Genomic DNA, 25,446 nt, shown 5'->3' with positions numbered 1-25,446 from the left:
TAAATTTGATTTCCATTGATAATTTTTGTGTGATTTTGTTGTCAGCACATTCAACTATGTAAAGAAAAAAGTATTTAATAAGAATATTTCATTCATTCAGATCTAGGATGTGTTATTTTTGTGTTCCCTTTATTTTATTGAGCAGTGTATATAGTTATTTGCATCAATGTATCACTCTACCAATTCGGCCACTTGGGTACATTTGGGAAGCTTGTGAGGGACACCTGGGTGTCTTCATGCTCAATGGCATGTACCTCACTCATTCCTGAAGGTATCTATCTGAAACTTTGGTCAAATACTGTTGCCCACTTATGTTCTTATTTTAAATTATCCCCAGCATCATGTTTGAATATTTTGGCTGTTCTTGTTCATTTCAAAGATGCAAAAAAATTAAAAGAACAGAAAACATTGATTATTTCCTTGTATTTTCTTCTACGGGATCTATTGAGTTACATTCTCCTACATTCAATTCACATTTCCACAAACTTCAGAGTGCTTCGTTTCAAATGATACCAAGAATATCCATATCCTTGCGTCTGGGCCTGAGCTACAGGCAGTTAGATTAGGGTATACTTTCAGGCGGAAATTGAGAAGAACTGGAGGGCAGTCCTTAACAAGTTAAACAGATCACCGACCATTTAGAATCCCACCGTACCTTCTCCACTATGCAATCTGGTTTCAGAACTGGTCATGGGTGTACCTCAGCCACTCTCAAGGTCCTAAACGATATCATAACCGCAATAGATAAAAGACAGTACTGTGCAGCCATTTTCGTCGACCTGGCTAAGGCTTTCGACTCTGTCAATCACCACGTTCTTATCGGCAGACTCAATAGCCTTGGTTTCTCTGACTGTCTCACCAACTACTCTTCAGATAGAGTTCAGTGTGTCAAATCGGAGGGCCTGTTATCCGGACCTCTGGCAGTCTCTATGGAGGTGCCACAGGGTTCAATTCTCGGGCCTACTCTTTTCTCTGTATATATCAATGACATCGCTCTTGCTGCTCGTGATTCTCTGATCCACCTCTACACAGACGACACCATTCCGTATAAATCTGGCCCTTCCTTGGACACGGTGTTAACAAACCTACAAACGAGCTTCAATGCTATACAACACTCTTTCCGTGGCCTCCAACTGCTCTTAAATGCTAGTAAAACTAAATGCATGCTCTTCAACCGATTGCTGCCCGCAACTGCCCGCCCGCTTAGCATCACTACTCTGGACGGTTCTGACTTAGAATATGTGGACAACTACAAATACCTAGGTGTCTGGTTAGACTGTAAACTCTCCTTCCAGACACACATTAAGCATCTCCAATCCAAAATTGAATCTAGAATCGGCTTCCTATTTTGCAACAAAGCATCCTTCACACATGCTGCCAAACATACCCTCGTAAAACTGACTATCCTAATGATCCTTGACTTCGGCGATGTAATTTACAAAATAGCCTTCAATACTCTGCCATTCTCACCAACAGGGATGTAAACTAATTTGTGCACAAAAAAAAGACAGAAATGAGCTTTCTGTGTGAACAGAATTTTCTGGAATCTTTTATTTCAGCGCATGACACATGGGACCAACACTTTACATGTTGCGTTTATATTTTTGTTAAGTGTAGGAAGGTGTTCCTAATGTTTGGTATACTCTGTGTATGTGATCTGGAGGCAGCAGCTTAGACCGCTAGACCACACAAGTCACTTTTAAAAATGTCCACACCACTAGTCCCATTCTTACTGCTCTATAGTGGTGTCTCAGGGTCAACAGTACATCTGCTCTTTACACTGACGATGACAGAGATAGGAGATGAGAGAGAGAACAGATAGATAGTGATCCTCTCTCTGCTCTACTTAAAGAGTGACAATGCTGGAGCCACTGTGGTCTGCTGAACCTGAACTGGATCGCCAACCTCAGCCTCCTGATCCTGCTGCTGATAGAGTGGAGACAAAGGTCACAGTCCTGACTCACGGTCATGTTTCATCTGATATTTACCGTCCAGATTGGGCATCCAATCACACATGCAACTTTGTCCCACCAGTCATTGTCTCCTTAACTTATTAAGCAGTTGTGGTCTTGTCTCACGGTTCCCGTTTCACGCTCAAGGTCGTGAAAGAACCTTGACTCTGTCTCTCTGTCAGGGTTCTATGTGGCGGTTCTGTTCTGGCTGACATTTATTCTGGTGTCTGACAGTCCTCAGGCGACTGGGCACGTGCTGTGGATTCCGCTGGGGCATCCCTTCCTGTGTGTGTGTGCGTTTGACATGTTTGTTTGCTTGTTGTTCCACTCACGTAGAGGTGAGAAATGTTCCCTGAGCAAACCTTCGCACTGGCTGACCTCATCTACCCGCATCACATGGCGCCACAGAGGAGGTTGTTATGGTTACAAGCCAGGCAGAATCTCAGATCTACAGAACTCACTTGGCCTTAGCTCACACCGCTCACACACACACAAATGAATCAGTGTGATGTAATTTCAAATAAAATCCAGTTCATCAATGCTTGAACTTCACTTTTCTTTTTGTAAATGGAGTCAGCACACACACACACCCCTTATTCAGCATAATTACAAAAAATATTAAATGATCCTCCTAAAGCTATCACCACAAACGTATAACAAGTTGTTTTTTTGCATTAAACAACATAATTAACATGTATTTTATCCTTTTAATTACAGGCTGACATATCACATAGACAAAGTAGAAGTCTGATGTATGCATGCATGTAAGTCGCTCTGAATAAGGCCGTCTGCTAAATGACTCAAATGTAAAATGTAACCTGAATACCCGAGAGGGTCTGGATTCATAAATCTAACTTTTCCCTCGGGTCCAGGTCGGGTCCTGTTTGATTGTCATTGGGTCTATGCAACTACAGCTGATAGAACAGAGTGGACCCATATGTTGGCTATAGGCTATTTGTTAACCAGAAGATCAACTTGGTTGATAAACATGTTTTTATCATCACATATTTTGATCATGACTCGGTCCAATCGGGTACAGGCCGGGTCTAGGTCTGGTTGGCATCAAACCTGAACCCGAATGGACCCGATTGTTCTCGGGTCCGTTCAGGTCCCCATTTAAAAAAGAACAAAAATGTATTTCATTTTTTAAAAATCTTTTTTTTAAATTTTTTTTTTTAAATCGGGTCCGATTGTCCTCGGGTCCAACTTTTTGGAGCCGAGAAGACCTATACTTCAAAGTCTAAATGACAGCTATCCCCCTCTGCTCCTTTCCCACAATCTATCCATCCCTCTCTCCTCCTCTAGAATAGCTGTCTAGTGCCAGGCTGGTGGCCCTAAGGGGCTTGTAGGGGATGAGTTTGGGGTCAGGGCAGGTTGCGGGGGGGAATTGGACAGTAGTGTGTGTGAAGGGGGAGGTTGTGAGGTGTCTGGGGGGCCTTCAAAGACTTACTCAAATCTAACTAGCCCTCTTTTCCTTTCTCTCCCTCACTTTCTCCATTTTGAATCATATGCCCTGAAGGGGCAAAAAACTATGAGAGAAAGGGAGCTCACACAAGCACACCCAGAGTAGCGAGAGGTCAGAAGAACACACAGCAGAGGGCAAACTATGAGAGTGAATGAGCAATGAGCATGCTGAATGTCTTAAGTGACTAGCCAAGTATGTCAGTGTATATATAAGAGCATGTTTGTGAGTGTGCACGCCAGTGTGAGTGAGTTGAGAGGAAGTAGGTACGGTTCTCTTTCTAAATGTTTTAGCTTTCTCTCCCACCGGGCCCAGTGTGGAGCCTATCTGTGGGTCGGAGGTGAGAGGAGCAACAGAAGGTAAAATAAACAGGGTGCAGACTGCCCCCGGAACCAGAGCTACCCCCAGAGGATCCTGGAGAGGGATTCCCGGCAGGAAATTCATATAAAATGTCTGATATCTGTTGGTCAGATGTGATCATACACCCATACGCTGCTTTAAACCGCTCAGCAGCGAGGTCTGTTTTATCATTAACACATTCATACAGGCCCATGCCTACATACCTGGCACCCGGATCTTAAACTTCCCGCTCTGTCCGAAGCCGCCCTCGATGACCCCCTCCTCGCCGGTCGACAGCGTGACCTTTAACCCCACAAACAACTGCAGGTTGGTCTCCTTCTTGAAGAGATTTCGGCCAATCACAGTGTAGTCGTCTGTCACCTGACCAGAAGGAGGAGGAGACTTGAGAGGCACCAATGACAGATACAACAAAATATCCTTATTGTAATGCAATACACTTAAATAATATGATCATTAAATGAGCAGCTTCCTGTAACAAATATCATACAAATACCATTATTAACTAACGCTCCAGCATATCCCTTAATGATTTGAGGCAGACAGTGTGTGTTTGTTTTTCATGTTCCTCTCTCTGATCTAACACACACACTGCTGCATGATCTCGTGTGTTGCCATGCTGCCACTCTGTCGCCATAGTGAATGGTGGGGGGTTGGCTGACCCCACCATGACACTGTTTTGTCCCCTGTCCCAACCCAACGCTGCTATGAGCCACATTCCCCTAGGACTGCCGTCTGTCTGTCCTCTCATTCCTCTTTGCATGTTTTCTTCTGTTTTGTATCTGTCCATCACAGAGACTCTCTCACCTGTCACTGATCCGATAAAGGGAGGGCACCGCTCTTTCCCTCGCTACTTCTCCCCCTTTGTCACTTCCTTCCCTCGCTCACTCTCACATTCGGTTCTGACTGATGCGTCATCGCTGATAAGCTACAGTTGGTTAAAATTATACTCTTATTTTAAATGTATGTTCTGTCCTTGAGCTGTTCCTGTCTATTTTTGTTCTGTATTAGGTCATGTTCTATGTGGACCCCAGGAAGAGTAGCTGCTGCATTTGCAACTGCTAACGGGGATCCTAATAAAACAACACAGTGACTAAGCCATATCTCAAACTCAGATATTTGTCCTCTTCGGACTTCGGACTTCCTCAGTCTGGGAGGGGAACCCATGTCACAACACCTGAGTCTGACCTCACAGGGAGAGGATCAACCTCAGGGTCAATGACCTATGTGTAACAGCCTAACAGCAGTAAAACTTGTCCACACACTTGACCTCTGACCTGTGAGTGATCCTGAGAGAGGATGCGTACTGTGTACACACAGACACGCTGCTGGCTGCAGACAACACTGAAACAGACAAACAGGCAGGAGCAACGAGGCAGATAAGACTCTTATGAGTCAAAAGGGGAAGATAAACTGAGGAACAATAAAAATAGTCAGAGAAGTGTTGAATTAAATGACAAAATAAGTAATTGACTATATTACAAGAGCGAGATCGAGCCAGGGAGAAAGACGGTAAAGGTGAGAGATCGAAAAGCATAATGGATTGAGGACTCAAAGAGAGAGAAAGAAAGATGAGCGTGAGAGAGCAGGGGCCAGAGTGAGGGCCTGGGGGAATGCAGAGAGCCATGTGGATGTGGGTATATTCCTGTGCCACTCAGGTCCAAACAGCACCAGCCTGGCTGTCGCCACTGGCGTCAGGGGGACACACGCCTGTGTCACAGCCCAGCACACGCAAAGGCCCTGCATTCTTCTCCACGCCGCATTGCCGGGACTCTGTGTGTGTGTGTGTGTGTGTGTGTGTGTGTCCACAATGGGAGCTCAGTCCCTGAAAATCTCTCCAGTGCCACCAGTAATGAGAAACATCCAAACAAGGACCAGAAGACAGGAAGGGGAGGGGGGCAGAGGAACAAGCTCCAGAAGACAGGAAGGGGAGGGGGGCAGAGGAACAAGGACCAGAATACAGGAAGGGGAGGGGGGCAGAGGAACAAGGACCAGAAGACAGGAAGGGGAGGGGGCAGAGGAACAAGATCCAGAAGACAGGAAGGGGAGGGGGCAGAGGAACAAGGACCAGAATACAGGAAGGGGAGGGGGGCAGAGGAACAAGATCCAGAAGACAGGAAGGGGAGGGGGGCAGAGGAACAAGATCCAGAAGACAGGAAGGAGAGTGGGGCAGAGGAACAAGATCCAGAAGACAGGAAGGAGAGTGGGGCAGAGGAACAAGATCCAGAAGACAGGAAGGAGAGTGGGGCAGAGGAACAAGATCCAGAAGACAGGAAGGAGAGTGGGGCAGAGGAACAAGATCCAGAAGACAGGAAGGAGAGTGGGGCAGAGGAACAAGATCCAGAAGACAGGAAGGAGAGTGGGGCAGAGGAACAAGATCCAGAAGACAGGAAGGAGAGTGGGGCAGAGGAACAAGATCCAGAAGACAGGAAGGGGAGGGGGCAGAGGAACAAGGACCAGAATACAGGAAGGGGAGGGGGCAGAGGAACAAGGACCAGAATACAGGAAGGGGAGGGGGGCAGAGGAACAAGATCCAGAAGACAGGAAGGAGAGGGGGGCAGAGGAACAAGATCCAGAAGACAGGAAGGAGAGTGGGGCAGAGGAACAAGATCCAGAAGACAGGAAGGAGAGTGGGGCAGAGGAACAAGATCCAGAAGACAGGAAGGAGAGTGGGGCAGAGGAACAAGATCCAGAAGACAGGAAGGGGAGGGGGGCAGAGGAACAAGGACCAGAATACAGGAAGGGGAGGGGGCAGAGGAACAAGGACCAGAATACAGGAAGGGGAGGGGGCAGAGGAACAAGGACAGAGAGCCAAGCACGAAGACTGATGGGAAGGGTGTGTGTGTGCAGCCTATTAGGGTTATGAGGGGTTGGAAGATGTGTCTGTGTGTGGCAGGGGGTCCACTCACCCTCTCCACCTGTCCCTCCTTGTGTTTGGTCTTGTAGATACGTAGTCTGAGTAGTGTAGTCTCAGAGTAGCTCTTCTCCTCAAAACCCTCCAGCAGACGCCCCTGGAACGCCAGTCGGCACACGTTGGCGTGAATGTCTGTATCCAGCTTGGAGCCAATCACTAGGCAAAGAGTGGGACATGTGACCGGATGCTCAAACTCCAGCAGCGCCCACTGCTCCGGGTCTTGTCCCGCCCCGCCGGCCTCCCGTTGGCCAATCACATACTCATCCTGGTGGAAGTACTCCCGGTCAAAAGAGAAGGGTGTGTCCAGGGGTCTAAGGTCTGGCTCAGAGGCGTGGGGGTCTGAGGTGGGTAGCTGGGGGTCCGTGGTGGAGGCCTGGTGGGTCTCTCCAGGGGGCAGACCGAAGAAGGTGACCCTGGCCATGACAGTCTCATGTCCCACGGTGATGTGGAACTTGGCACGGGTGGCCAGGGAACCCTTGAAGTAGCCAATCTTTCTGACAGAGATGATGGCTGCGTGGAGGGTGTGTAGGGAACCAGGGGTACACACCACCCCCCGTTCTAGCAGTTTAGGGTCAAACTGGGTCACACACACGCCCACCCGGTCACCCTGCATGGCCCCGGTCACCGGCCGCCGGAACATCTGAACTGACTTCACTTTCTTGGTCACCTAGGGGTTAAAAGACAAACACAGAGAGACTATCAAACTACCTCATCAGCTCTATTGATTGTTTGTGCAAGGTTAAGTATACAATTGACAGAGTATGAACATGTTCAATATTACACTGAACAAAAATATAAAATGCAACATGCAACAATTTCAATGATTTTACTGAGTTATAGTTCATATAAGGAATTCAGTCAATTGAAATAAATTCATTAAGCCCTAATCTATGGATTTCACATGACTGGGAATACAGATATGCATCTGTTGGTCACAGATACCTAAAAAAAAGGTAGGGGCGTGGATCAGAAAACCAGTCAGTATCTGGTGTCATGACCATTTGCCTCACACAGTGTGACATCTCCTTAGCATATAGCCTTCAATGGCTGTGCAAAGTTGATGGATATTGGCGGGAACTGGGACACATACACGTTGATCCAGAGCATCCCAAACATGCTCAATGGGTGACATGTCTGGTGAGTATGCAGGCCATGGAGGAACTGGAACATTTTCAGCTTCCAGGAATTGTGTACAGATCCTTACGACATGGGGCTGTGAATTGTCATGCTGAAACATGAGGTGACAGCGGTGGATGAATGTCACGACAATGGGCCTCAGGATCTCATCACGGTATCTCTGTGCATTCAAATGGCCATCGATAAAATGCAATTAAGTTTGTTGCCCATACCCTCACCATGGGGCTCTCGGTTCACAAAGCTGACATCAGCAAACCACTCACCCACACGAACCTACACGCTGCCATCTGCCCAGTACAGTTGAGCTTCCCTGAGATGGATTCTGTCAGTTTGTGTAGAAATGATTTGATTGTGGAAATCCACAGTTTCACCAGCTGTCCGGATGGCTGATCTCAGACCTTCCCACAGGTGAAGAAGCCGGATGTGGAGGTCCTGGCCTGGAGTGGTAATTAACATTACATTTTCTGGCAACAGCTCTGGCGGCCATTCCTGCAGTCAATATACCAATTGCATGCACCCTCAAAACTTGAGACATCTGTTGCATTGTGTTGTGTGACAAAACTGCACATTTTACAGTGGCCTTTTATTGTCCCAACACAAGGTGCACCTGTGTAATGATCATGCTGTTTAATCAGCTTCTTGATATGCCACACCTATTTTGGCAAAGGAGAAATTCTCACTAACAGAGAATGAAAGAAATAAGCCTTCTGTGCGTATGGAATATTTCTGGGATCTTTTATTTCAGCTCATGACAAATGGGACTAACACTTTACATGTTGCTTATATTTTTTGTTCAGTGTATAACAGAATAATCTTTGAGTGTTGTTTTTATGTTGTGAGTGGGTGAGTATGGTTGGTGTAGCCTAACCACAATTTCTCTCCAACACTACCTGCTGGTTAATCCAGGGTTCTGCCGCCACCCAGTGGAGGATGTTATGATGACACCAGTTGACAGTAAGGTTCAAGATAATAAACTGGGCTGGCCTACAACTGCATCTGGTCTGAATTAGCCAGCTCCTGTACTGCCAATACCCCACCCCTCCTCCCCAGTCTCCCCAAAAACACAGACACATCCTCCACACCCATCCCTCCCCCTCTCCTCTTGCAGTCAACTTCTGAACTTCCCAAAAAATCTCTGTAGCTTTTATCTTCTACTCCAGCCGTCCAGGTCATCTGAATCAGGGCTCTTCTACTACATCAATGATTCTCAACCTTTCTGGAAGCAGGGACTACCATCATGCTATAGTCTCTTTATAATTAGAACAAATTAAATTGGCTAATGCACTCTAATGTTCTGCAATGTCACAAAAAATGGTTTCTGGTCTATAGACATGTGGGATTGAGGTTGAGAACCACTGATCAAGACTTATTTTTAGTGGTCATGTACTGTGGTAAGTGACCATACCTTGAGCGCAGGGATCTCCACAGTGTCATTGACAGCCAGCGCCCCCTGTAGGATGGTTCCGGTCATGACTGTGCCCTGACCACGGATGGAGAAGCAGTGGTCCACAGCCATCAGCAGAGCTCCCCCCGGATCTCTGTGAGGGAGGTACGTCTGGCTCTTCAACAACTAGGACACACACACACACACACCAAAGTCAAAACTGCTCTCATTAACATCGTAACATCCTTGTAGGCATGAGTGTGATTCAGTCATACACACAGAGTGCCATATAGTAGTGTTGAGTGTGTATCCTGTGGTTTCATCAACACTTCCTGACAGTGTCTCTTGTGATTTAATTATAGGGCAGAACCCCTGACCTGACAGTGTCTGTCATACCTCTTTGTTCTGTAAGAGTGACCTTTTACTGAATCATACTGTATGTATCATTGAAGCATTCTACACATCAGTCAGAATATTAAGCCAAACTGCTAATAGCGCAGGCACTTCCTGGGGCACCAGTGTGTCCAGGGTCTTTACCTCTATTAACTCAGGCACTCCATGGGGCTCCTCTGTTTCAGGGGCCTCAGGACCCCCAGGCTTTGCTGACAAGGCAATCACAGGACAGTCTTTAAATCTATCCAACAGGGGATGAAACGAGGGTTAGAATTATTTTGTGTGTGTGTGTCATAGACATTAAAACCAGAAGACAGTGATAGCATTGATGTCATCCATGTATTCCTATGCAAAACTCGCGATGGCTCATGAAGCTGGTAGTATTTGAATTTGAAGCACGCCATTATTGCTGAATGGGGCTGAATGGCACCCCAAAAAAATAGCTAAGGATCATCGTGAAAGTGGCAATAAGCAGCAAAGGATCATGGTCAATGTAGTCGTTTTCATCCTGCCTTAATGTCTATGGAGCCTCCTAATAGCCTGCCGGCCATGATTGGTCTGTGTTAGCACCTGATCCTGTGTGACGACAAATATAGTAGTCAGAATGTATCACTACTTAATTCAGTATCTTGATTTGTAGCAAACTTTAAAATAATTCACAGTGGGGATCGAACTTGATCATAATAAACACATTTTAGAGCACAAAACAGCCGTCTAAACAAAATGTGTTTGGCAATACTGGCCATCTAGATCTAGATCGTAATTTACAGGCTTTCTAGGTCAGACCTGGGCCCATATCTACAAAGCATCCCAGAAACGTTCTTAGAATCCTGTTAAAACCTGCTTAGACCAAAAAAAATCCAAACTCAGAGTAGGTTTTAGGATGATGTTAAGACAGGGCCCAGACAAAATCAACCCCATAAAAGTTTCTCAGCTGGTAATCGCAACAATTGAGGTACTACAAAGGAAAGATAGTGATGATGCTGATTGACATGTTGCAAATTGGGGAATAACCAATCCTGATGAGGCGTTGCCAGCTGTGAACTCTATAGCACATGTTTCTTCAGACAACCACAATGAATGTGAATGTTCAAATGTTTCAATGGTAAAATGTTTTATATCATTTCCGACTGACACCATCACTTTGCCTATTCTTAATGATTGCTTAATATGTTGGCATGCATAAACTTTTTTTTAAACCAATTCTGATGGTTGTTAAAAGTGGAATTTTGACAATACCATTATATCGACACACTCGTCACTCCTATTTAACATATCTACATCGATTTGGCACAGTAGGCATCAATGTCACTTGCTGATAATGTTGCATACAATGTTTGAAAGGTCTATCATTTTCATCAAACAATCAAACATAAGCCCTAGATTCCTTCAATTTCCCAACTTATAAACATGCCCAATTAGACACATTTATTAGCCTAGCGGTTCTACGTATTTAGGCATATCGTGTAATAGGCCTCGTGAAATCATTGTCAAAGACAAGAGCATGTCTACATTATTTATAGATTTATTGTATAGAAATATCAAAACATTCTTTCAACAACTGCAAAGCAGTTGCATGTGGTGCAGGAACCACTTACTCGCTGCATTTTTCTATTATCAAGACCCCTGCTGGTAACTATTAACCGGTTAGGACAGCTTATGAGACGTCCTAAATAATCTGTCGACTTGGTATCTCTTATGACTAAAGCCCTCCTTGCATAGCTTTCATTTTTACCCATAAGAGTAGGAGTAAAATGTCTCGATTCTCAGCACCTAGGACAAATGTTCTCCTCTGAAATGGATTGTGGATACAGGCCCAGAGCTTTGGCACCGCTAGGTTACTACATAGTAGCCGACCAGCAGAACTGGTGACTTCACTCTCCAGAAAGGACACTGGGGGCCTGGTGTGTGTGTTACCTGGTGTTCTCCAGTGTCTTGTGCAGTCTCTTGGTCATCTTGTCGATGGCGGTCTGTCTCTTGTTGGGCGGCAGCAGGTCAGTCTTGTTGAGAATGACCACCATGCGGGGGCAGGTCAGCTCTCCTATCAGCAGACACTCTGCTGTCTGGGTCTGGATCCCCTTCACCACGTCTACCACCAGCATCATCAAGTCTATGATTTGAGCCCCTGAAACACACACACTCACTATTAGACTTGTATGTAGGCTATATGGCTTGTCCATAATAAACACCCCAGTCCAAAACTACTGCAGCGAAATGATTGTGACCACTCAGCACTGCATGGTTACAGCTCATCTACACAGGGCCCAAAGGACCAGTCATAAGTTGAGCAACCAATGGAGAAACAGCAACAGACAACCAAGAATAATAACGAAGAGAGGGAGAGAAGAGGGAGGGTACAAAGGATAAAGATGTAGACAAGGGAGAACGGCTAGATGGCTGAAATTAGAGCCCCAGCTCACTTGGTTGTCTTTCCTCTCCCTCTTTTCTTTCCTTCACTTTGGCAGTCTTTCTTTCCTCTGCCTCTCTTTGGCTTTCTTTCTTTCCTGTGCTTTCCCCACTGGGGACAGGAGAGGAAGTGTATTACATACCCTGATCCCCACACCTTCCTTCTGCCCTAATCCACAGCATTTGCCATCCACAGGGACACACTGGCTTTATATAGCCAACTACCAGCCATATACACTGACTCAGGCCACACTCCCACTGTGTGTGCTCTCCTTATCCTATTTTCCTTCAGTTTCAATCGTCTTCTACCACCAATGCATACCCTCACCTCTCAGCCCTGTCAAAGCAGTCTCCACTTACAGCATACATAGTACATTTCTTACCTAGAAATAATTAAACAAAAATAATAAAATGTGGATAAAGCCAAAGAACACTTCTCAGGAGTGAGGAGAGAGAGAAAGGGAGATTGTAGCAAGAAAGAAAGGGGAAATAACTAAGCTGGGGCGTAAGGTATTCTCATGTCCTCCCCGAGACTTCTACCCATTCCTCCTCTCTCTCTTCCTTTCCAAGCCACAGGCTAGTGGAGGGGCCAGTCAATCAGTGTGGGTTAACCATGTAATGGCTGGATTAAATTGTTGAGTCAAGAAATGATGTATATTTGTATCAAGTGTATGTGTACTAGAGGTCGACCGATTAATCGGAATGGCCGATTAAATAGGGCCGATTTCAAGTTATAACAATCGGAAATCAGTATTTTTGTGCGCAGATTTTTTTTATTTTATACCTTTATTTAACTAGGCAAGTCAGTTAAGAACACATTCTTATTTTCAATGACGGCCTAGGAACGGTGGGTTAACTGCGTTGTTCAGAGGCAGATCAACAGATTTTCACCTTGTCAGCTCAGGGGATCCAATCTTGCAACCTTACAGTTAACTAGTCCAACGCAATAACGACCTGACCTGCCTCTCTCTCGTTGCACTCCACAAGGAGACTGCCTGTTACGCAAATGCAGTAAGCCAAGGTAAGTTGCTAGCTAGCATTAAACTTATCTTATAAAAAACAATCAATCATAATCACTAGTTAACTAACTACACATGGTTGATGATATTACTAGATATTATCTAGCGTGTCCTGCGTTGCATATAATCTGACTGAGCATACAAGCATACAAGTATCTGACTGAGCGGTGGTAGGCAGAAGCAGGCCGTAAACATTCATTCAAACAGCACTTTCATGTGTTTTGCAAGCAGCTCTTCGTTGTGCGTCAAGCATTGCGCTGTTTATGACTTCAAGCATATCAACTCCCGAGATGAGGCTGGTGTGACCGAAGTGAAATGGCTAGCTTGTTAGCGCACGCTAACTAGAGGGACGGAAGCTATACTGTTTCACTGGTAATACTAAAGTGCCTTTAAGAACATTAAATAGTCAAAGGTTAATGAAACACAAATGGTAGAGAGAAATAGTCCTATAATTCCTATAATAACGACAACCTCGTCTTACCTGGGAATATTGACGACTCATGTTAAAAGGAACCACCAGCTTTCATATGTTCTCATGTTCTGAGCAAGGAACTGAAACGTTAGCCCTCTTACATAGCACATATTGCACTTTTACTTTCTTCTCCAACATTTTGTTTTTGCATTATTTAAACCAAATTGAACACATTTCATTATTTACTTGAGGCTAAATTGATTTTATGGATGTATTATATTAAGTTAAAATAAGTGTTCATTCAGTATTGTTGTAATTGTCATTATTACAAATAAAATAACCGGCCGATCAATTTTTGGTCCTCCAATAATCGGTATAAGTATCGGCGTTGAAAAATCATAAATCGGTCGACCTCTAATGTGTACTCTTTATTCTGCAGCCCTAGTATGTTCCCATTTGCCATTATTAAAGCTGGCTGTCAAACTCTAGAGTACCAGGAGATGTCAGACAGCCGACTGGACAATTGAATTATGTCACTACGTGTCATGTACAGTCATTTAGTGTGAGTGATGGGATCTCCACCATTACACAGGTGTCAACACCTGAACATTTGCTGTCTTGCTACTACGGTTAGGGTATCGATTTCTCTCTGCAGTAATATGATATTCTCATTCACTTCTCTCACCCCCAATGATGGTGCGAATGAGGGACGCGTGTCCAGGACAGTCCACCAGCGTGAACTGCAGGTTGTCGTAGCCGTGGCCCCCGGGGTCCTCCCGCAGCTGCTCGGGGAGGTCCACGTTGAAGGAGGAGAAGCCGAGATCCAGAGTGATGCCTCTCTCTCGGGACTGGGGGTTCTTGTCAAAGGCAGCCGTGGACGCTGTGCTGCTGAGCGCCCTGGCAAGCGATGTCTTCCCGCTGTCGACATGCCCAAGTACCCCCACATTAAAATTTAATGTCTTCGGGTGGTTGTTGCTCGAGTCTGCCATGACTGGTAGTTAGCTAGCTATCTGCTCCTTTCGCAACCTCAGCAGTTAGCGTTACTGGCTGTGCCTTGAACTGTAGTTACGTTCAGTAAGTTAATGACACAACACGATTGACAACATTTACGATAAACTAATATTCATTCAATAAACTCATACATTAAACTCCTTACGTTACAATTAATTCATATGTTTGATGAAATAAAGGTAACTAAACACAAACGTTAGCTGTCGAGCTACACAAAACTTTTCTTCCTGCGTATCAGTAAAAACAGTCCTCTGGAAATTATGCCAGTGTGAGTAACGTTTTACTCCCTCTCACAAGTAGAGGCTACAAAATCATGAGGTGTGAAGAAAATATCCGTTTAGAACTCAAAACGAATTACATTTATTAAACAAACTTTTTGATAAGAGAGTGTAGGCGATGGAATGCAATCACAAAGGCAGGAATCAATCTCAAATGATGTACTAGTTTCCGTAAAGTCAAAGTGACGTGAACACAAGCGGAAATAAAAGCCAAAAAGAGGCGTGGTTGTTTTTGTATGGGTGAGATTGACAGTGCTTCTATCCAATCGCTTTATAACAGAAGAGCATAATTGTCCAATAGTGTACCTCTTAGAGCTAAAAAATGAACTTTTGTGTTATTTCCTTCAACTTCCTTGGTAACCCACATGGAAACAGTTCTTATCATACCACACTGAAACAGATCGCATCTGTTTGTTTTGTTTTACCGCGCCAATTCTAAATGTGAATAAATAACGATCAGGAAGGGAGCATTTTTGTTTGCATTTGTTACTTTATTATAAGACGTTCATAAAATACACAGCCATGAAGATCGAGGAAGTCAAAAGCACCACGAAAACCCAGCGCATCGCGTCTCACAGTCATGTGAAAGGACTCGGGCTAGACGATGCCGGGAACGCAAAGCAAAATGCGTCAGGTCTTGTTGGACAGGAGACCGCAAGAGAGGTATTAGCAAACGAGATGCCAAGCTAACTAGTTAACGTTATATCAAAAGTAGGTTACGTTTAGTTATTTAGCTAGCCACTGTATTTCAGAAAGTAGGTTTGTATTGCATTTTTCTTAGATGTATTTATTTTTCTATACCTCTTTTTCAATTAAACATATACATATATCTATGGATGTTCTTTACCTTTGTTTTCTGTCAACAGGCTTGTGGTATCATTGTGGAACTGATCCGTTCAAAGAAGATGTCGGGAAGGGCAGTTTTACTTGCTGGACCTCCCGGTACAGGAAAGGTAGACAAGATGTTACTGCAGTACTTCAATGATACCCCAAAGTCGTAATTGTGAAATGTCTGATATGCTTACTGTGTCTTCTGGCCTCCACAGTAATAGAAAGAATACAACTTGAGAGACTTTGACCAACCCTACTTTGCACCATCTCATTCCCCCCCTGCAGACCGCCTTGGCTTTGGCTATGGCACAGGAGCTCGGCAACAAGGTGCCCTTCTGCCCCATGGTGGGCAGTGAGGTCTACTCTTCTGAGATCAAGAAAACAGAGGTGCTAATGGAGAACTTCAGGAGGGCCATAGGTGAGGGGCCACACACAAACACAGGGCCACTGGGAATGGATCACACACGCTAGTGCTGAGCGAGTTGTGCTTTTTGAGGTGGTTTCAGTTCGATTATGTAAAAAATGATCCCAGTTTTTGATTTCAGTTTCACATTTTTGGGGGGGACTTTAAAGCTGCAGTATGTAACTTTTTTGGGTGACCTGACTAAATTCACATAGAAATGTGAGTTATAGTCCTATCTTTCTCATTGAAAGCAAGTCTAAGAAGCGGTAGAAATGTTCAATATGCGCTATTTTAGTAGTTCTTCAAAGTAAATAAGGCATACTTTATGACTGCTGAATACCAACTATCAATCACTTAGGTCCAACTATCAATCACTTAGGTCATGTATTTTACCTCAAAGCAACTGCTCTCTTTCCCTCTCGATTATGCATTCTTCTCTCTTTTACGTAGCAGGCGTAAGACCGGACAAGTAGACGTGCAATGGATTATGGGGATTGTAGTTAATTACTACGTTTTAATGTGTGAAACTATACAGAACAAAATACAACTCAACATACAACAATTTCAAGATTTTACCCAGTTACAGTTCATATAAGGAAGTGAATTGGAATAAATTAATTGGGCCCTAATCTATGGATTTCACATGACTGGGCAGGCCCACCCACTGGGGAACCAGGCCCAGCCAATCAGAATGATTTTTTTCCCCACAAAGGGCTTTATTACAAACATAAATACTCTTCAGTTTCATCAGCTGTCTGGATGAAGAAGAAGAAGCCGGATGTGGAGGTCCTGGGCTGGCGTGGTTACACGTAGTCCAGTTCGACGTACTGCCAAATTCTCTAAAACAGCGTTGTTGGAGGTGGTTTATGATAGAGAAATAAACATTAAATTCTCTGGCAACAGCTCTGGTGGACATTCCTGCACTCTCCCTCAACTTGAGACGTCTGTGGCATTGTGTTGTGTGACAAAACTACACATTTTAGTGTGGCTTCTTTATTGGCCCCAACACAAGGTGCACCTGTGTAATGACCAGGCTGTTTATTCAGCTTCTTGATATGCCACAGCTGTAGGTGGATGGATTATTTTGGCAAAGGATAAATGCTTACTAACAGGGATGTAAACAAATGTGTGCACAACATTTGAGAAAAATAAGCTTTTCATGCATATGAAACATTTCTGGGATCTTTAATTTCAGCTCATGACACATGGGACCAACACTTTACATGTTGCTTATATTTTTGTTCAGTATATGTAGAATATTGGCCTGTTGGAAATTATAACTCCCTACTACATCGCACAGTTTGGTCTTGATCTGATTTATCTCTAGAGAAACTGCACAATAAGCCCACAGCAACAAAACATTTTTTTTTAAATTAAAATAATTGAACCAACGTTGGTCAAGTAGTTGCTTTACAAAACAAACAAACATTTGGTTAATCGCTCAGCACTAACACAAGCTCATAAGCTTGGGTCAATTGGAGACCAGATAAAGCTGCACCCTCCATTCCCCTGCTGCACCACCATCAGAATAGACTCCAGAGCCAGGTGTTCTCCTCCTGCTGGACAGAAGCAGGACTCGGGGAGGGTATCAGTGTGGCTGACACTGGGGAGGATGGCCTTGGAGAGGGATTGGGGGAAGGGGTTTGTTGGAGTGTTGACATTACCTGTCACAGAGAAGGAAATGGAGCGTGGGTTGAGAGCAGAGTGGTGGTCAGCACCCTCACCCCACAGAACACACAAGTTTAACGATGGAGGAAAATGGCGGGATACATTCTGAGCCTGTCGACACCCCCCTGATAAGAGCACTCTGACAGATGGTCTCTCCCTCAGAAGTGTGCCCCCCCCTGCCACTCACACACTGGGAGGCTGTATGCAGGAGGAACAAGGGCTACAGTGTGTTCACATTACAAAGAGAGAGGACCATGCACTGTACACACAGTCTCACAATCTCCATTAAATGATCCACCAGGTAGACCAAAGGATGTGGCGTTTTTTATTGATTCAAGAGGGTAAGGCTTTACAGAGTCTTCATTCATTGTGTGTGACCCTGTCCTCCCTCGTCCAGGGTTACGTATTAAGGAGACCAAGGAGGTGTATGAGGGGGAGGTCACAGAGCTGACCCCCTGTGAGACAGAGAATCCCATGGGTGGTTACGGGAAGACCATCAGCCACGTCATCATCGGACTGAAGACCGGCAAGGGCACCAAGCAGCTCAAGGTCAGGCACGAGTCAGAGGCTAGACCAGTCCATATAGAAGTTGCCCATGTGTCTCACTGTCTGTCTCTATGTTGTTTTTGTAGCTGGACCCCAGTATTTATGAGAGCCTGCAGAAGGAGCGTGTGGAAGCGGGAGACGTCATCTACATTGAAGCAAACAGTGGCGCCGTCAAGGTATCAGTACACTTCCACTTATTACAGTACACTTCTATACAAACACTCGCTTTGGAAAGGCTCCCATACACAAATTACACATTTGCAATGGCTCAAACGTTTAAGTCCAGAGTAATTGTAAACGGAGTAAGTAGATAAACTAACAAACAAGTACAAACTAAGAATACCCCCCCAAATAAAACAACACTAAAAGAACAGTGCGCTATCCTCCTGGGCCAGTCCTTCATGCCGGCTCTGTTTCATCTCTCTACTGTAGGCATTCTCCAGCTCTTCATCGCCCCTGGGTTTTATTCTCCCTATCTCTCCATCTCTCCTCCGCTTCCTCTGTTCTGGTGGACGGCCTCATGGCATAGTTTGACGCTTGTGTTGACGGCTTCTTTAATCGGTGCAGGTGGGCCGAGGGTGTAGGTGTGACGGGGGGGACAGGTGGCTGGGGGCCTTACATTTGTTGCTGTTGACAGCCCCCAGAGGACCCTCCCTGACTCTTTCATCCCCCCGCCTCTTTCATGCCTTCCTTAAGATGGCATGGAGTCCAATCATACACACCTGCTCTCACTCCTCCCATCCCTTCTTTTTGTTCCCCTATGAAGTGATTGGCCTAGTTTCAGCCACCTGACCACCTTTGATGGGATTGGCCTAGTTTCAGCCACCTGACCACCTCTGATGAGATTGGCCCAGTTTCAGCCACCTGACCACCTCTGATGAGATTGGCCCAGTTTCAGTCACCTGACCGCCTCTGATGAGATTGGCCCAGTTTCAGTCACCTGACCGCCTCTGATGGGATTGGCCTAGTTTCAGTCACCTGACCACCTCTGAATGGGATTGGCCTAGTTTCAGTCACCTGACCACCTCTGAATGGGATTGGCCTAGTTTCAGCCACCTGACCACCTCTGAATGGGATTGGGTTAATATTTAATGCCTGTGTTCTGTGTTGAACCATTCCTTCCATGTGTATGGGGTGTGCACAGAGACAAGGTCGGTGTGACACATTTGCCACAGAGTTTGACCTGGAGGCTGAGGAGTACGTGCCGCTGCCTAAGGGGGACGTCCACAAGAAGAAAGAGATTATCCAAGACGTCACGCTACACGACCTGGATATTGCCAATGCTAGACCACAGGTACACACACACACAGTCTCCCCTAGACCCTGATTCAAGTGAATATGAGACTGCACTGCAGATATACACTTAGAAAATAACTGTTGATTGAAAAAGAATTATGCACAAACAAAGACACACTTGATCTTTGGTTGTTAAAGTGAGGTTCCTGTCCTCTCAGGGAGGTCAAGATATCCTGTCTATGATGGGACAGCTGATGAAGCCCAAGAAGACCGAGATCACAGGTAAGACCTGAAGCACGTAACCTAACTTTTTTAAACTCACAGCCCTAGTTCTATCCTTGTAGTAATAGCAGCTTGTACTTTCAACCCCCCCCCCCAATAAGCATCATTCAAAAGAACCCCACCCTTTCTGCTCTGTCCTTGCCTTTTGATTGGCTCCCTTGCTTGATCCCTGACTCTTCATTGGCTCTTCATGCTGTACATTAGACAAGCTGCGAGCTGAGATCAACAAGGTGGTAAACCGCTACATTGACCAGGGTGTGGCTGAGCTGGTCCCTGGGGTGCTGTTTGTGGACGAGGTGCACATGCTGGACATCGAATGTTTCACCTACCTGCACCGAGCTCTGGAGAGCACCATCGCACCCATCGTAGTATTCGCCTCCAACAGGGGCAACTGCCTCATCAGGTGGGTGGGTGTGTGTGTGCTAATGTGCATGAATGTGAGTTACTCTGACAGTTTGTTTTGGAACTTATAAAGTTGCACACTCTAATTATGCTCCCAAACATGTTAGGGTTATAGCAACCTATTACCCTGTTTACTAACCTTTCTGTTGTGTGGTTGGTTGGTTATCAGGGGGACAGAGGACATCAGCTCTCCTCATGGCATTCCCCTGGACCTGCTGGACCGAGTCATGATCATCCGCACCATGCTCTACACACCGCAGGAGATGAAGCAGGTGTGTGTGTTATCATGTCCGAGATGGCATTCCTACATATGAAGTGTGAATGTGTGAGTGATGGTATGTTAATATATGAAGTATGTGGTCACTGTAGCGTGATGCTGACAGCGTGTGTGTGTTCTCTGTAGATCATTAAGATTCGTGCTCAGACCGAGGGGATCAACATCAGTGAGGAGGCCCTCAGTCACCTGGGAGAGATCGGAACCAAGACCACACTCCGGTAACACTCACCAGTCGGTTACTCTGTGCATGTGTGCTCACTCCACTGTCTCTAGTGCAGGGGTCTCCAACAGCTAGGAGTAGCTCGCAGCCCAGCTAGGAGTAGCTCGCAGCCCAGCTAGGAGTAGCTCGCAGCCCAGCTAGGAGTAGCTCGCAGCCCAGCTAGGAGTAGCTCGCAGCCCAGCTAGGAGTAGCTCGCAGCCCAGCTAGGAGTAGCTCGCCTAATAATTAACTTTCAGAATTGTTTAAAGAAATAGTCGTGTGTGTGATCATTTCAGCACCGTTTTAATCGGGACAGCACCATCGCGCGGATTTGCGACTAGCGTGGTGTACTCTTGATAAATCACTCAATGTTTTCATTGAATCAGTTTGGATATTTGGTAACAATTAGGCTGGGAAAATGTTAGCTATGTTGAGATGAGTCCTAATGATTATCTTTATTATATATAGTTTGCTCACATATTAGCTGATCAAAACATTTTGCTAGCATGTTATGTAGCCTAAAAGAAAATTCCATCCCAAAACTTGCCCAGCCAGAGATCAATTAATCAAATGTACAGATGGAGATGAATTGAAACAAAATCGCATTGATTGATAATCAGACATGTCACAGGAAGTTGGTCGGGAGAAGGATGGGCTACTACACGAGTTAAGAGCAAAATCCACTTGTTAAAGGAAAACTCCACCCAAAAACATATTTTGGTGTTTCATTAGTCTATTGTTGGCATAGTCACAAACTGTTTTGCTTGTCAGCAATCAAGTTTTCAAAATAGGTAACTCTCAAAATACAGAAATCATCCCTGCATGGAGATGATTATTTTTAAAGTTACATGCAGTATCTTGAAAACAAATCTAAAATGTAAAAGAATGGAATTAAGAAATATAGAAATGTTAGAATGAGCAATGTCAGAGTCCGGCATATATGTGATGGAATGTGTACTATATATTCTATCCATCCTGTTTATATCTGAAGAATACATAGAATAGTATATGTACAGCAATAGTTTAATAGGATGGACTTGACTAGAATACAGTATTCGGCATTCGGAAAGTATTCAGACCCCTTGACTTTTTTCCATATTTTGTTACGTTACAGCCTTATTCTAAAATGTATTAAATTATTTTTTCACGCATCAGTCTACACACAATACCCCATAATGACAAAGCAAAAACAGATTTTAGACATGTTTGCAAATATATAATTTTTTAAAAACAGATACCCTATTTACATAAGTATTCAGACCGTTTGCTATGAAACTCAAAATTGAGCTCAGAGGTGCATCCTGTTTCCATTGATCATTCTTGAGATGTTTTTACAACTTGATTGGAGTCCACTTGTGGTAAATTCAATTGATTGGACATTATTTGGAAAGGCGCACACTTGTCTATATAAGGTCCCACAGCTGACAGTGCATGTCAGAGCAAAAACCAAGACATGAGGTCGAAGGAATTGTCCGTAGAGCTCAGAGACAGAATTGTGTACCAAAACATTTCTGCAGCATTGAAGGTCCCCAAGAACACAGTGGCCTCCATCATTCTTAAATGGAAGGTGTTTGGAAACACCAAGACTCTTCCTAGAGCTGGCCGCCCGGCCAAACTGAGCAATCGGGGGAGAAGGGCCTTGGTCTGGGACGTGACCAAGAACCCGGTGGTCGCTCTGACAGAGCTCCAGAGTTCCTCTGTGGAGATGGGAGAACCTTCCAGAAGGACATCCATCTCTGCAGCACTCCACCAATCAGGCCTTTATGGTAGAGTGGCCAGACAGAAGCCACTCCTCAGTAAAAGGCACATGACCGCCCGCTTGGAGTTTACCAAAAGGCACCTAAAGACTCTGACCATGAGAAACCAGATTCTCTGGTCTGATGAAACTAAGGCTGAACTCTTTGGCCGGAATGCCAATGGTCACATCTGGAGGAAACATGGCACCATCCCTACGGTGAAGCATGGTGGTGGCAGCATCATGCTGTGGGGATGTTTTTCAGCGGCAGGGACTGGGAGACTAGTCAAAATCGATGGAAAGATTAATGGAGCCAAGTACAGAGAGATCCTTGAGCACTCAGGACCTCAGACTGGGGCAAAGGTTCGCCTTCCAACAGGACAACGACCCTAAGCGGACAGCCAAGACAATGCAGGAGTGGCTTTGTGACAAGTCTCTGAATGTCCTTGAGTGGCCCAGCCAGAGCTCAGACATGAACCCGATCGAACATCTCTAGAGAGACCTGAAAATATCTGTGCAGCGACGCTCCCCATCCAACCTGACAGAGCTTGAGAGGATCTGCAGAGAAGAATGGGAGAAACTCCCCAAATACAGGTGTGCCAAGCTTGTAGCGTCATACTCAAGGCTGTAATCACTGCTGAAGGTGCTTCAACAAAGTACTGAGTAAAGGGTTTGAATACTTATGTAAATGTTATATCTGTTTATTTTTTTTATAAATCTGCTAAAGTTACTACAAACATGTTTTCTGCTTAGTCATTGTGGGGTATTGTGTGTAGATTGAGGGGGGGGAAGCGATTTAATACATTTTAGAATAAGGTTGTAACGAAATTACATTTTGGAATAAGTCAAGGGGTCTGAATACTTTCTGAATGCACTGTACATATGAAATGGCTAAAACAGTATGTCAACTTTAGACGTGGAACACTGGTCACTTTAATATGTACATAGGACAGCAGCCTCTAAAGTGCAGGGTTGAGTAACCGGGTGTTAGTCGGCTAGTGACTAAAGTTCAGGACGGTACTGAGCGGAGGCCCGGCTAGTGGTGACTATTTAACAGTCTGACGGCCCTGAGATGGAAGCTGTTTTCCAGTCTTTGTTTCAGCTTTGATGCACCTGTCCTGACCTCACCTTCTGCCTCTTTTCTGTTTAAATGTAACTTAGCCTACTTCAATATAATCATTCATTCATGCCATTACACAGCATCTGAGTCATTCATGCCGTTACATGCAATCAAGCATTTTACTATTATGTATAAGACCAGCACAGATGGTCGGCCTCTACCGCAAACTGTCCAGTATCAGACACCTCAAGCTCCTGGCTTCTATCAAATCAAATCCACATTATCCCTAGTTAGTCACAATTGGCTTATAAAAACATAACACTGTCTGTCGATTAATTTCCAGCAATATTTTCCTTGTATGTGTGTCACAGGAGGTTGGTGGCACCTTCATTTGGGAGGACGGGCTCATTGTAATGGCTGGAGCGGAATAGTTGGAATGGTATCAAACACATGGTTTCTATGTTTTTGATGCCATTCCATTTGCTCTGTTCCAGACATTATTATGAGACGCCCTCCCCTCCACAGCTTCCACCGATGTGTGAGCGTTTCTGTCATTCACTTCGTGTAACCAGTTAGCTACTTCTGGATAGACAGAAATACTTTCCCCAAAACCTTCTCATTTAAATGTTAAGTGCAAGGTATGCTTTCCTGGCAGAATTACACTGAGTTTACCAAACATTAGGAACACCTTCCTATTATTGAGTTGCACCCCCCTTTGCCCTCAGAACAGCCTCAATTTGTCAGGGCATGGACTCTACAAGGTGTCCAAAGCGTTCCACAGGGATGGTTCCCGCAGTTGTGAAGTTGGCTGGATGTCCTTTGGGTGGTGGACCATTCTTGATACACACGGGAAACTGTTGAGTGTGAAAAACCCAGCAGAGTTGCAGTTCTTGACACAAACCAGTGCGCCTGGCACCTACTACCAGACCTCGTTCAAAGGCACTTACATTTGTTATCTTGCCCATTCACCCTCTGAATGGCACACATACACAATCCATGTCTCAATGCTTAAACATTTTCTTTAACCTGTCTCCTCCCCAAGTGTCATCAATAAGGGATCATAGCTTTCACTTGGATTCACCTGGTCAGTCTGTCATGTTTTGTATACTCGGTGTATATCATGATTATTTGTATCAATCGGGTGGGCTTTTGTTTTGCAAGCTGTGTCATGGCATATGTAACAGCAAACACATCCCTAGACCAGCAAAATCCTCTCTTGCAAAATGCACAATTAAAGGGGTATTAATACTCTAATCTGAATTTGTTCTTTTTTTCCCAGCACGCAAAAATTGTATTCTCATGTGATTTAAGCATTGAGATGAACTCCAAACATCCAATTTCTTGTTTCTCTATGAATAGTTGTGATTTTGAGTGAAAATCCCCCCAAAAATCCCCAAACCTGGAAAAATAACACAGAGAAAATGGAATTTGGGAAAATACAAAGAGTGCCTATTTGAATGCTAGGGGAAAAAAATTAAGTAGCTCTTGACATATTTCATAATTCTAAAGTAGCTCTCATGCTAGAAAAGGTTGGAGAGACCCATACTGTGTGTGTGTGTGTGTGTGCGCGTGCGTACTGACTCACCCACCCCTCTCCTCCTCTGTCAGGTATGCGGCTCAGCTGCTGACCCCAGCCAGTCTGTTAGGCAGAGTCCAGGGGAAGGAGGGAGTAGAGAGGGAGCAGGTGGAGGAGATCAACGAACTCTTCTACGATGCCAAGTCCTCCGCTAAGATCCTCCAGGACCAGCAGCACAAGTACATGAAATAAAGAACTATCGTCCACTCCCTCCACCCTTCTCTACCTCCCTTCATCCTCACTTTCTACCACAAGGCATCAAATGTCTGTAAACCCTGACAGTCTCTTTTTCTCTCCTCGTTCTCCTTCATGTAAAGTTCATCCTGCTCGTTCTTGTTTCTCTCATTCCAGCCTTCCTCTCATCCTTTTGTTCTGAGCCCCCATCAAGCTGCCCCATCTGTGCATCATCCACTGTAGTAGCTTGTTACGTTCAGATAAATACATTGTTTTAAAGGTTATTTGCGTGTTAATAAAATTAGATTTTTTCAATAAAACTGAAAACTTGA

The 25,446-nt window shown here is 44.9% G+C and overlaps 2 protein-coding genes across 3 annotated transcripts in view; one reads left to right on the top strand and one right to left on the bottom strand.

The window, feature by feature from the left end:
* eefsec (eukaryotic elongation factor, selenocysteine-tRNA-specific) overlaps nucleotides 1–14,893 on the bottom strand; it is a 23,640-nt gene extending 8,747 nt beyond the window's left edge. The window contains exons 1-6 of the mRNA XM_021609959.2: nucleotides 14,122–14,893; nucleotides 11,517–11,724; nucleotides 9,744–9,840; nucleotides 9,228–9,392; nucleotides 6,681–7,352; nucleotides 3,978–4,134 (exon numbers count right to left, since the gene is read on the bottom strand). Coding sequence (XP_021465634.2) covers nucleotides 3,978–4,134; nucleotides 6,681–7,352; nucleotides 9,228–9,392; nucleotides 9,744–9,840; nucleotides 11,517–11,724; nucleotides 14,122–14,425 — 1,603 coding nt within the window. The 5' untranslated portion in view covers nucleotides 14,426–14,893. The remainder of the gene's footprint in view (nucleotides 1–3,977; nucleotides 4,135–6,680; nucleotides 7,353–9,227; nucleotides 9,393–9,743; nucleotides 9,841–11,516; nucleotides 11,725–14,121) is intronic.
* ruvbl1 (RuvB-like AAA ATPase 1) lies at nucleotides 13,003–25,446 on the top strand. Of its 2 annotated transcripts, none has more exons than XM_036983680.1 (11): nucleotides 13,003–13,026; nucleotides 15,592–15,678; nucleotides 15,842–15,974; nucleotides 18,025–18,176; nucleotides 18,260–18,349; nucleotides 19,318–19,467; nucleotides 19,628–19,691; nucleotides 19,896–20,094; nucleotides 20,263–20,365; nucleotides 20,497–20,588; nucleotides 24,973–25,446. In XM_036983680.1, exons 2-11 carry the CDS (start codon nucleotides 15,631–15,633, stop codon nucleotides 25,130–25,132), a joined length of 1,191 nt encoding a protein of 396 aa, XP_036839575.1. In that variant the 5' UTR covers nucleotides 13,003–13,026; nucleotides 15,592–15,630; the 3' UTR covers nucleotides 25,133–25,446. The 2 variants fall into 2 exon arrangements, with proteins under 2 accessions (XP_036839575.1, XP_036839574.1); XM_036983679.1 differs by lacking the exon at nucleotides 13,003–13,026 and adding an exon at nucleotides 15,045–15,388.

This window comes from Oncorhynchus mykiss, chromosome 7, assembly GCF_013265735.2.
Source record: "Oncorhynchus mykiss isolate Arlee chromosome 7, USDA_OmykA_1.1, whole genome shotgun sequence".
Taxonomy (NCBI): Eukaryota; Metazoa; Chordata; class Actinopteri; order Salmoniformes; family Salmonidae; genus Oncorhynchus; species Oncorhynchus mykiss.
This window is presented reverse-complemented; position numbering and strand designations above follow the sequence as displayed.

Excerpts from the sequence above, each read along its gene's own strand:
- ruvbl1 (XM_036983679.1), top strand. The coding sequence starts at position 15,248 with ATGAAGATCGAGGAAGTCAAAAGCACCACGAAAACCCAGCGCATCGCG. Across the intron at positions 18,350-19,317 it reads CAAACAGTGGCGCCGTCAAG|AGACAAGGTCGGTGTGACAC; the intron begins GTATCAGTACAC and ends GGGTGTGCACAG. Across the intron at positions 20,589-24,972 it reads GGAACCAAGACCACACTCCG|GTATGCGGCTCAGCTGCTGA; the intron begins GTAACACTCACC and ends CTCCTCTGTCAG.